Raw genomic sequence first — 13,180 nt, forward strand, 5'->3', positions numbered from 1 at the left:
GGGCCGCAGCAGCTCAAGGCTTGCATTTAGCAGAACCTACTGTTTCCTTGGACCTGATGGTTAAGACTGATAATAGTCTGCCTCGAGCTAATCGAAACATGAAATACATATTTAATAGATCGAGATAGAAAATTAATAGAGATAAAAAATCAGTGATATTTAACCGAACTTGTTACTAGGTGATATATAATCAACACAATGTGCATGTTTTACGCATAATAGCTAAATTAAGCGCTTGGCTTGCTTGATGCAGGCCACGACGTTTGCGGGAGTAGTAACGTGGGCTGTTTATGTCAATTCGCTGATTTGGTGGCTATCTCAGCGTGTTAAGGGTGATATGACATGTCCCTTGTTTATCGCTGACACGGCCAGTAACTCGTAAGGACGTCGCGATTTACAAACGTATATCTATAACGGCAATGACGCCTAGTTGAGTTTAAGGAGGACCAGTCAAACATGCATTGGAGCTATTGGTATCATAGCTGAAAGAGATAGTTCGCTCAGGCAACTACCTTCGAAGCGGAGAAATCTTCCCAAAATAAACAACCTGCCATACGTTTACAGCATCTTACATGAGGTACATCAATGATAATTGCTAATGGACTGATTGCCGGACGTCAATCCATCCAGCCGGATGCAATGTCCTCCGTAATGGAGTGTCGCAAAGTCCTCAGCTTACGCCTGGCACAAAGGGTTCTGCTAAGCCTTAGCTCGGGTAAATGGAGAGCGCACGTGTTGTGTGCACGCGTCTGTCGCTCTCCGTAAAAATTAGGTGGCAGAATCGAATGACTTAGGCGTGGGTCCGGCAGAGGGAATAGTTCACGCAACACGCCATGCATCCCCGTGCGATAACTTTAACTTCAAGAATAATTAAGCATCTTATAACACAGCATTTACTTCAAAGTGGACAAATGAATGGGGAAAAGTATTGGAGTTAGTGCTGCGTTGCCAAGCAAAGTGACAATGAAAATGACTCCCTTCTTTGCCTCTAGAGGCATATTTTGTAATAAAGTAGCAAAAAAAAACTAAAAATTGGAATTTCACATGTGTAACGCCCCAGAAGCTCCAATAACTCACGCGCACTACGGCTATAGTCTGCGAATTAATTTGCGATACGTCCTCAAATAATAGGAGATTATTATTCTGAAATCAACCGGGAGATCATGAAGCAAGTAAAAACCTGCTGTTGATTTCGTTATTGGTAGAAATTAATGATTTTCCGCCAGTTTTCAATTTCCCTCGTGCGTCTTCCCTATGCCATCTTTCTTGCCGACTTATGAACCGTAAAAATCATAATAAAATAGAAATACCTATGTACTAGCGTTGACAGTACCTGGATTTACCTATGGTTGTAGCGGCTGGCCGTTCTTATCTTATTGTATCGTAAATAATAGTTTCGATTGTTTCACGCCCGGTACTTCGCTTAAACACCACCTTAAGTAGCTAATCTTTTTCATAATAAAAAGTTTAAGTAAATCTAGATCCGTTTTCGAAGGCCACCTCGCATGTACACAAGTTAAGAAAGCAAGCAACCAGCTTACCGCTGCACTACTACGAAAACGTTTTTACTGTATTTTAACGAACTACGTTGTATGTTAGTACCACGTATAGTAGGATATAATGTAACCTTTGGTTAGCGTAGTACATTTTATTATGAACTCTACTCACTTTTGCTTTCAGGATATGAGCCTTGTTTCTCGCGATCGAAATCGAGTATGCCACAGAATATATTATATATGTTATGGTATGGAGTATATATATTCTGTGTGAGCTTATACAAAACGTTGTGCAAGAGATGAAGGAATCGTTAACTGCGAGAGCGATTCAAATGAAAAAAGTTCTTCAAAGCCAAAATTGTTCTTACATGTTAGTGGATGAATTGAGCCGTAATGTAAACAACTTAGCTTCCGCCAACAATGAAAATTAAGTGAGGCTATCTTATTTAAGTTCATATTGAGATTTCGGACTGTCGAGCTACTAATTTGTTTCTTACTAAAGAATAAATTAAGCTGAACATTAACTATCTATATAACAGTCAGAAGAAAAATAGGAGGAGAAACGAACGTTTTTGCACTGTGCGATGTAATTCCTGCGCTGCTCGAATCTGTTACCGCTGAAATGACGAGGATGATTTGTACCTTAATTCAGAGATATCGGCAGTATTTTTATTTTCTAGAAGCTGGCTATAAGACCCTAGTTGACCATCTATCCACTATTTACTAAGTTTTGAGTTAACTGTTTCAGATACTTTAGTTTATAAACTTAGTTCTATTCTAGGTGTTTAGCCCCCTGCGTGCTATCATTGTATTTAGGGGCTTTTCGTATGTATAACAAGTCAAAGTTCTGCAGCGTCAGACATGCAAGTGTTTATCCGAATTGAAGCTAGACATTTTAAAGCTTTGGCTTATAGAGCAATCACATTATCAAATTTCTAAATGGCTCATCTTGATGGCGTGAACCTGCTTTAAATAATAAGTATAAAAGCTATTGGCGCTGATCAGACTCCACTGCGTAGAAATCTAACGTAAAAAGTCCCTAGGTTTGCACTGAGGATCGAACCTGATATTACGGTTTAGAATCAGACGCCTCTCAGTAACCCAATTTTTCCGTTAACTTTGCCTTTTGCTCAACGTCCAACCCCAAAGTAATTCGTCTAAATATTTTACAGACTCCATTCATCCACCCATTCATCATGTCAAACGACTGATTTTTTTTAGCTAATCTGTGTATTTATCTCAACGAATTTCCCTATAGCAGCTCAACACGGATTTCGTAAAAAAAGTTGGCATGCTTACATTTAACATCTATTTAGGAAAATTCAAATAATAAGGTTGATTTTACTTGTTTGTTAGTGAATGTAGCTCATTAGTCGTAAAAAAAATTTCTTTAGCTTTCAACACTTTTGGAAAAAAGCACAGAGGCGATCAAAGTAAAGGAGTCCCAGTAGGCGTGAAGTTCCGCGACTTCAATACCTTTTAAGTGAATACCACTTTCGGTTTTGTGACAAAACGCATGACATGATCAACTTTTTGACATTTCTATAAACATAATTTTTTAGGTTCTATTTTTCTAGTCCCTGTTCTGTGGACGATGATCATAAAATGTTCACAAAAGCTCCGTTCAATATCAAGCCCTGGTTGACAAAGTTGACTGGCAGGCCGTAACAGTGTCTGCTCACCTAGCTAGAGTTAAAAGAACGTCGAAATAGATTCATTCTTATATATTCTCATAAGGACCTGTAACTTAACAAAGGCGACCTTAAGGCCGGTGATGCACTTATGTGAGCTGATGCCGCGAAACTGAGCGGCAAAGTATATACGTTTCAAAAAACAATGAATGTAATGAAAAAAATCTTTGATAATGCGCTACTTGTGCGCTAATTGGATTAATTATAATAAGGTTTTTTTGCCAGATACCGAAATTTTCCTTATGTAGCCATTAGGTTAAACGCACTTACTGATAAACGCATCTAAAGGTCTCATTAAACGTTCGGCTGTCGGAGAAAACACGTCCTGCTACAAGTATCTCTGTGAACTAGGAACGCGTTATACGGAACCAATATAGTCGGAAGATTAGAACTTGACTCATATAATACCAGCATGAATATCAGTAGGGTATCAAAACAACCGAATTCAGGAACAGGACCCTGAAATAATTGGCGAAAGACTTTGATGTATGCTAACCAAAATTAAGTTAAGAATAAAAACATATATATGTATAGAAAACATTCAATACAATCTTATAAAATGAGACTTGTACGTAGCGGTGATTCTCTAAGTATGTGCGATAGTCACCACGAAAAGAAATAGCTCTCGTATCGTTTTCTTGCTATGAGTATTGCTTAAATATTCAGTCTAGCTTTGGCGTTTTCTAGAAACTCCCTGCCTTTAATTGGGCCTGGATTCGGCACGAACGTTGGATAGATTATGCCTGGTTTAACATACATATGAAGCATGTTTTACATAGAAAGGGCTTTCATCAAAAAAAGTCGATAGAATGCACATAGAACATCGTGAAGCACAATGTATGCTGTATACTGTGGGTAATTTAAGCACGTAGACGTAATGACATCAAAATCTTTAATTGCATTCTGGAATTTATAATTTATGCCATCTTTATAAGACACGATAATTAAGTAACTCGAACCTTGTCGCTATTACTTCCATCCCTAAGCTTCCTCCTTTCGACATTCGCTGCGTGAATAATTTAGAATTAGTATTTCATGCCGCATGCACCAAGTTGCATAGCCCTACAAGGAATGGTATAGCAAAATGATGATCTTCTTTCTGAGCTAGGCACCAAACGAAAATTGATGTTTGGTAGTCTTGATTTTTTGTAAATAGAGAATAATCCTTTATCTGAATACTGTTATATCAGCAGATCTGTAAATTTAATTTTTTCTTCATGATACAGAAGCATATGCAGGACGCTGGCGTGTGATTTCAACAAATCACCTATTATTAAGCATTCGGTGTACTCAGGCTACTCCGGAGCGCGAATGTTTACCTATTGTACTGCCTACTCACCTCAGCCAACCGTAATTTTATAAACGATATTATAGCCTTTCAAATATTTGCGCGTATATTAACTATCGTGTTTTAACTGTATTAGCAGTCATTGGTATGTTTGTATTTCAACTTGTTGGAAATTATTAAAAACAGTTGCCTCACTTATTTATGATAGTGAATAAAATGTTAGCGACATTTTCTAACAAACTCAAAAGTATATTGAAAGGCCCGCGCAAATTTGGAACATTCAGCCTTATGTAGCACCCAAAACGATTCGACATCTCATAACATCTGCGTAAGAGCCTATGCAGCGAACTAGAGGGAGGCACAGTAATAATGGGTCATGTAAACCTCAATAGCGGCATACAGCATACGAGACAACAACGGCATTACGTCTAAACGTCCTTAAGCTACTGAAGCGACAGGAGATCATACACCAAAGCGATGAAAAGCGTCGTACGCCCAATCAAATCCCTCGTCCGGTTCGGAGTTCTACGAACGTAAGTTCTCCTGGGCGGATGATTACGGCAACATATAAGCTAATACAGTTCACAGACATACCCAATAGAAAACAAAAAAGGAATACCCCAATAAAAATATAGCGCGAATACAGATTCAATATATAATATTTCTCTACTAATGAGCCGTGGACGTTTAAGGTTACGAGTGGGTAACATGACATCAATACACCTTAATACTGCTATAAATAAGTATAATTCAATGTATGTTATGATACCTCGCTAAGCAATCGATACTCGTTACTCCTTAGAGCTGCGGTGTGGCCTATTTAGACATTAGCACTTTTTCGTGCCAACGACGTAAAAGACAGAACTGCGTTTATACACATATATATAATAATACAATGACGGCTGTTTGGTCGTCTTGCCGGCTAGAGAGCAACTCGAACATGGCGTCTACAATATAGAATTAACAGTATTTAAATAGGTTTTTGTTTATTACAAACTTTATACATATAAGGTTATATGCAAATAGATCATTAATAAGGTAAAGACTGTCGGTTTATTTACCTTACGCATTTTTCGACATACATCTAGCCCCATATCTGAAATTGGCGCTATGGACACTTTTTTTAAGTTTGTAAGTACATCTTGCTTTGTAGGTACCTCCATGCAAAGGGCGTAGTCTACTTGCGTAATCTTGAAAGCCATTCGACATCACCGTGCCTCAAGAGCAACCGTTTATCGAAATGATCCCGTAAGAATACGATTGCGTTATTTGTTGCGTGGAGGGTAGACCACCCCGCTGAAGCCAAATGTTTTGCACACTTTTTAAAAAGGTTTGGGGTACGAAAAAGCCTAGGGCTCCTGGTAGCGAACAGTGTGCAGTTTACAGTTTCGTCCAGAAAAAGTAGCCAATCGTGCCTTCAGCCCACATGTCGTATCGGACAGTGTTTTTTTTTTGGGAATGTAAGCCTTTTTCCTGAATAGCCCGGGTATTCTCGTCCTACAACAGCCCGCTAATAGCAGGCAAACTTAATCAAAAGATCCGTGTCGTTATTTTAGAGATAGAACGAAATGTGCGCGAAAAAATGGTTGAAAATTAAGTGAAACAAATAAGTACCATGAAGAAAGCTCACTTTTTTTAGATATTTATTTAGGTAAAATCTTATCTGTATAATACTTGTAATTGAGAAAGCCTGCAATGCAAATACATCGAGTTGTTTTTTTGTGAACGCCATTTTGAAGTTCATTACCAGATCATAGCCATCTTTGTACTTCAAGTCGCATAAAGGACATTAATCGTAATCTATTCAAAACCAAAGGTTAACAAAATATTGCTCACGTAAGACGTGTCTCCAGGACAAACACACGTTTCTATAGCGCAGCAAGCAACCGCTACTATTTGATACAACAACTGTACGAAACTGGTGGCCCTTGATCCCAGTTCCATTTCAGGCCAGATTATGACGTTACCATTTTCATATTTCACGGATCAAGCAATAATTGCACTCAAGTTATTAATTAAAGTTACAGCGTTAAGTCACGTTTGCAAGTTCGAGAAACTCGCAGTCCTGATTACCAGCCGGCTCGCCTGCCATCAGAGTGTACTTCAACTCATTGGAAAGCAGAGAACAAGAAACGAAGAGCTAGAATATTATGTGCATATTAACACATATGACTCATTTAAGCATCAGACTTCCCCGGACGGCTATTTTATTTAAACGAAACTTCTATTTTCACTCCGATGTACGCTTTTTTTTGCGAGTTAAGCAAGCCCTTCTTAAGCCAGGGAAGGGTATACGCATTTGAATCGTATTATCTTTAAAAACAGTTATATCCTTTAGCGCTTTCGCTTGTTCTGATGTTTATGCTTGATAATTCATGATGTAGCATAGTGGCAGTAAATCCTGGTATCAGTTCGGTTTATTTTTTTTGTCGCTTTTTTATCTAAATTCCTCTTGAAACGCGTTGAAAATATACAATCTACAACAGTCCAGTTACGCTTGTGAAACGGGGCGTATGTGGCAGGAAATTTGTTTAAAAATCTGCATATTTGCACACGTGCACACTGTTCGACGTACAGCCAAGCTCGAGTGAGCTCCACTCTTCTCTAGGGCAGCGTGCTTTAGTTCGCGAACGCAGCCATTTTTAAATTTCCCCTCGGTACAGTTGGCGTGATCATTGCGCTCCGCCTACACAGCACCCATCGAAGCTCTGCTTCTTAATATGCTTTGTTTCACAATCTAGAGTCCCCAAAACTTCTACGCCGTGCAGCCGACTCGAAGTAGCATGCCATGGGTTGAAATGCATAAGAGGTTGCGTGTCGCTTCTTCTATATGTGCTCCATCACTTCGTCTCGAGAAATCCACAAGTAAATCAACGAGCAAACTTGGCATATCAAGAATGAAAAGAAGAGGACCTGCCATTGAGGTCGTAAGGACGATTTACGGCTTAATCTAATATACGATGTGCATCTAATTTATGGCCGATATCAACAAAAATCAAAATAGATTGTGGGACAGAAACGCAAAAGCGGGTTGACGTCTAAATGATTTACTGTGCATTCCCATCATTAGTCTAAAACCATCAAAAAAAAAACATGGATGAAAAGGCAATGCGCTTATCAAGAAGTATAAACATTTCTTTATTCATTGCTTTATAGCTCTCATGAGAAATTTGAGTCCTCGGCGCCGTTAAAATGGTTATCCTTTCTGCGGCCTTTCAGACGCGTATACTGTTAATAGACCATTACTTTCCGTAGCGTATAGGTGATCTATAAACTGCCGGTTTCAGATCGATTTTTCTTATCACGTAATGAATACTGGAACTTAGGTAACCACGACGCTCTCTACGCGGTTGCTCGTCTTGTCCAAACATTGGCAATGCAGAGTCCGTTCTTCTGACACCTATGAAAATATACAGAGAATAATATTCCAACGTTTTAATAAGAGGTAGCGCAGACAGCGTTTAGCTATTTGGGTGTCATTTCTGTCGACGACGGTCCAAACAATGAGTAGATTTACCATCTTAAAATAATTTGGTCCTATGTGTTCGAGAGGAATAAACATTTGTTTGAATTCTGGTAAGACAATTAGATGCATAACACACACAATACATTCTTGTGAGTTTTGCTAGTTGCTCTTTTAAGTTAGTCCATCTTCTCTGATAATCGTCGACTAAGCTGCCGCACTTGTGTTTCGGTCAGGCAACAATATTTCGTCTTTGTTCCGTACCTCAAATGACGCTAACGTAGCGTTGGTGGTAAACATCCGAATCTGGCCATTTAACATTAATAGTAACGTTAGGTTGATCAAATCCATATAGTCAGAAAGCAACCGGAAAAACAGGCGGCTTTGGGAATGAAAATTACTCATAACATCGTAACGTCTATTTAAGGCAAACAACAAAGGTGTATCTCAATATATGATGCTGGTTATTGCAATCTTTACATCCTTGAGACTGAATGATCCGTGACGTTAAGACCCTGTCCTACAGGTCACTTTGTTAACGGCAGACTTCTAGCTAGCCACCTAGGCGAACGATGCAACGCCATGTTTGACCTGCGCCGGTCCTACGAGACAAGAGATAAAGCACGCTAGTGAAAACGAGGCGCCATCGTAAGCTGAAGAACATTTGGGCATTCGACAAAAACGACAGCGCACAGATTATGGACAAGCACGTCTATTTCATTGTATGAAAAAAAGCTAAATCATTTCTCCCACCAACAAAACTCAAAATGGCTCTGGCAGTTTTAACGAAAATGTGTCGTCTAAGATAACTTAATAGGTTGAGGACGTATGTAGTAACCCGCCAAGTAAACATGTCTCTCGTCGCTATTATATACTCGATCTGCTTTAATTATGGCAATAGTGCGATTGCGGAGACATTTCCACTGAGTGATGTAGGAAATTGTTATGTTATTATAGGGTTTGTCTCATATTTGGTACTGTCGCCTATTAAATTACACCACGATCATTCACATGAGCCTTTTCTTCTCTACTGACCATTTATTGTCCTATTATTGTCTATCATTCCCCAATTTTTTTTTATTGAATCAACCATTACCCTATGCTTCGATATTTACTTTCGTTCAGCTTCAGATTTTGCTTTGCTCCGATGTACATCTCTTTACAGTTATTTTTACTAATTTAGTAATAATTTTGTGTCCCAATACGTACGTTAATTTTACTCGACTTTCCCGTTAGCCATTTTTGCGATTCAGTTTACGATTTGCCGATCTGAATTAATATCTTTTTCTCCTGTTCGCATCAAGCCCAGGTGGTCGATCAATAGACAGACGCCCAAAAACGAGACGTTCTTAGTGGATGGCTTTTTAGGATGGATGTAGAGAACGGCACTCCTGCCGATCGAACACATAGTGCTTTAGCTATTGGAGATTAATACTAGCTTGCTTTTTTTTTTTTGTTAAATAGGGCGTCCTGAAAATTGTAAATGACCCGTTGAACATAATAAAAGTGTACTTTTATTTAGAATTTTATGGGACGGATTGTAGTCCTGTGTAGAACCTTGAACAGCCCTCGCTGAGATACCGACGACGCCGGACCAGTTCATGTCACGTTCGGATCAGTTTCATCGCCGTCTACATGTTTTTAGTATTCAGTAGACCTTTATAGTAACGAATTTACATGTACGTATGTGTATAGTAGCTAATTCCGTGTCACTGTTTTTAGTAACAAATCAGGGGCAGGACAACAACAACTGTGCATCCTCATCTAAAAGCTGCTTTCCAGAGCAGCCGATGTTAATTTTTCAGCCTTACTCTAGAGCTCCGTGCGGTCGAATATGACTTCATTTTCTAGTAACTTGCGAACTCAGCCAACAGCACTTATATTAGACCCTGGAAAACAAGCCACTGTCTATAAGGGATCGAATTCTTGACGACGCCAGCGTCAAGGAACGAACAATGTTCGACTTTTGACAGCAGTGGATTCAATCGTGTTGAGTTCGTGACTTACGCAGACAGCTTAGCCATGACACCTTCGACAAGGAATAAATAACTGATTGGTACGAAAGGTATCTCGTGTATGTCAAGGACCCATACAAGACAGGTATAGAAAGACACTGATGATGCAGTAAAAATAATGAATATTACCCTAGCGCATTACGAGGAATAATAGCAAAGTTTCAGTATTGTGTTTTGCCTTCAAGGACCACTCTACCATAACTTTGCAACAAGAACCGTTGCGCTCATTCGTAGACTGTCATTCATTAAATGCTTTATAGTTTATCCCTCTAACTGGCCCTTAGCTGTCTTCGTTAGATAACAGACTTCTGCCACTATGATAATTCAGAGAGCAACGTAAACATAGAAATACGTTGTACTACTAGTAGCAGAAGACGTCGCTTACTGTCTGCTTTGACAGCTCAGCCACGACATAGCACCGGCTACACCGTATGCCGCTTTTCGTCTCATGTCTATAAACAAGGAGAATTGTTATATGATGCCCCGTGCGATTGGCTTTAATTAAGTATATTCATCTTCGTTCTCTCTAACCGGAGACTTTGCTGCTGCTTATGTTATTGCTATCGTAACTAGTACAGGCACTCTCAGCTCTGTAGACTCTGGCAAGTAGCAATCTACCCCGATGGAAAGAATGATGTGGGATTTACTTCGAAGTTGAGAACTTCAGGTGCTGTACACGAATATAGTAGCCGCGACCTTGGATTTGAATTGAAAATCTCACAAAAGACCATACACGTTTTGAAAAGCTTGCCAAAGTTGACTAGTACCATTGTACTGAGATAATCCGATTCGAACGTAACGAATAATAGAGAAAGGACATTTTTTTCTAATACTTGATCGATGACATGGGCACGAAAACAGAGCAATGAAACGTAAAGTATTTCGAAATATCTCAGCTACCAATATCGTTGATCGTGTACCGCAAAACACCAATAACCTCTTTCCCTCTCTACGCGTATCGCTTCAACTCGCTACGTCAATGCCCTATGAGGAGACGTTGCCCATCAGCAAAACAGTTATAGATTAGAAGTTAGGAAAAGTGCAGCGAGAAAGACAATAGAACGCGAAGGGGCATAAAAAGATAATCGGCTTCACCTGCCGCTATCCGCATGTTACACAGGAGGTTTCTGGTATCCGCCGACGTCAGACAATATACCCATTATAGGCCTGTTGTCGTGAAAAACCTATTAAGGGTCAGTTGAAAGATGAGAAAAATGTACGATCTTAGATAAATCAGATTTGCAGGTTGGCCACTCGCCGAGCAATGTTCGACTTGTGGACACTAGAGAAAAACGATGATCAGGTGTCCTGATCGAACGTCTAGGTAACTAACACGATAGGGATAAACCAAGTGGAGCAGTTTCTTACGCTCAAAACTTACCTCAACGGTGAGTGTCAGATTACTATTTTCATCGAGATCTTTCATCACGAGTTTCGCCAAGGGTTCACCGCCCTGTAAAAGGAGCACCTGTACCGAAGATTTGTCTTCCGCAAGCGTTATTGGAGCCTCGAAGCGACATGGAACAGCGCTGCCTTTCGGTAGAATAGCTTCTGTGGAGCCGTCTTTTAGCTGTAATAAACATGAAATGATTAGCTGGACTTTAAGATGACGCCAATTAACAACACATTTTTAAGCTATACTAATAGGAAAATTATGGATGCACAACGCTGAGCCGAAAATTGCAATTTAAAAGCGTTTATAATGAAAGTAAGAACATGGTGTTTTCTTCCTGAACGTAAAGCTTGAACGCGGTCTCGCACGCAGCAAACGTTTCGACCAATTCCTAAGCTTGAATCCGTAGCAGCTTGGGCAGGTTTTGTAAACCACATATAAATTGAACGCTTCACATTGAATCGATGTCGGGCCCCGTCTCCCACGATCAACATTGCGTCTATATTCGATGCCTAACACGAATCTCATAAATATATTTCCACATAACTGTCACGGGACCAATTCCCTTTTTAGTGGCAACATCGCTATGAAGTTCATTACGACTAACAATATCTGCTGAGGGCTAGAGACTTTACCGGATTTTTTAACAGATCGTCAATTTGGTACGGGTAGTATGATACATGAACATACGGAGATTGACGCCTTCTTTGCGCTCTGCAAAAGAACCGTGTGTGAGAGTGCGTAGGGGCAGTCCTACGTGGCCTCCCAAATCTCTTTGCAGTATCCTGTTATCAGATAAATACATTTTCATATACAGACTTGAAAGAACAATGCAATTCAATCGAGTTCGCTTACATATTTCAAAATGCCTCCTGCGTAATTTAGCCTAACTGCCCTAAGCAATGCAATGATTATGCCATTATATGTGTTAGCTTTAATGCTTTCGTCGTGGCGTTTCTGTGCAGACGATATTTATTCACGAATATAAACACAAATCCCTATACTCGAATCGATGACGCGGGCCCGATGACACTACAAAGGCTCTATACGGTAGAGCAAACCACAACAAAACTACACAATGTACCATATCGATATGTTCAGAACTACTTTTGAAGAAGAGTATTAATCGAAGTTTGCGCGTTTCTTTCTTTTTTTTAGTTGCAGCTTAAGGCCGTAAAGAAAACCTCACACCATTCAAAAAGCAGACAATTCATATTTCTTCATTAATTTCGCGATCGTTAGTATAGTACTTGATAAGTATTGCACACTTCCGTACATATTATCGTAGCATCAATTTCGTTTGCCGTGGGCGAGTCCAACGGATACAGATACAACTGGTGGGTAAATCTGCTTTGTTCAATCCCTATAGACGCCCCCGACAACTTCGACAGTTTGCTAAGTAAGTTGCCAAATCTCGTTATCTCTTTCACTTCCAGATTCTTTATCCCGTTTTGTTTTCCATAGCTGAGAACCTTATGACTGTGGCAGGCTTTCTCGTCTACAACCTTTCCGAGCAGGTCTTATATTACTGTTCAACATTTAACGGTTCCTAACCCCTCCTCCAGTGTACCATCCCTAGACGAAGCTCAGCTACTTCATTGACATAATTCGTTTCCCTAATGGCTTTCTTCAGCCGAAGTTTCCTTACTCTTTCCTGCCCAGCTTACAGATCATACTTAGAACTGCGTTTAATACGGCCCACGGCACCCCACAAGTCGACTGATTAGCGTCCTGCCTAACTCCTTAACGAGAAAAACCTAGCTGTTGGTCTTTTTTTTTCGTTTTGGATTAACTTCCCTCGTTAGAAAACAATGCGGTCCCCAAAATGGGCCTA

The 13,180-nt window shown here is 39.8% G+C and overlaps 1 protein-coding gene across 1 annotated transcript in view; it reads right to left on the reverse strand.

The window, feature by feature from the left end:
* Nucleotides 1–7,589: 7,589 nt before the first annotated feature.
* Nucleotides 7,590–13,180, reverse strand: part of LOC111249374 (heat shock 70 kDa protein 14-like) — a 28,020-nt gene continuing 22,429 nt past the window's right edge. Inside the window, exons 9-10 of the mRNA XM_022803165.2 lie at nucleotides 11,335–11,523; nucleotides 7,590–7,875 (exon numbers count right to left, since the gene is read on the reverse strand). Of these exons, the coding sequence (XP_022658900.1) occupies nucleotides 7,798–7,875; nucleotides 11,335–11,523 (267 nt within the window). The 3' untranslated portion in view covers nucleotides 7,590–7,797. The remainder of the gene's footprint in view (nucleotides 7,876–11,334; nucleotides 11,524–13,180) is intronic.

The sequence above is a fragment of the Varroa destructor genome, unplaced genomic scaffold (assembly GCF_002443255.2).
Source record: "Varroa destructor unplaced genomic scaffold, Vdes_3.0 BEIS01000004.1, whole genome shotgun sequence".
NCBI lineage: Eukaryota > Metazoa > Arthropoda > Arachnida > Mesostigmata > Varroidae > Varroa > Varroa destructor.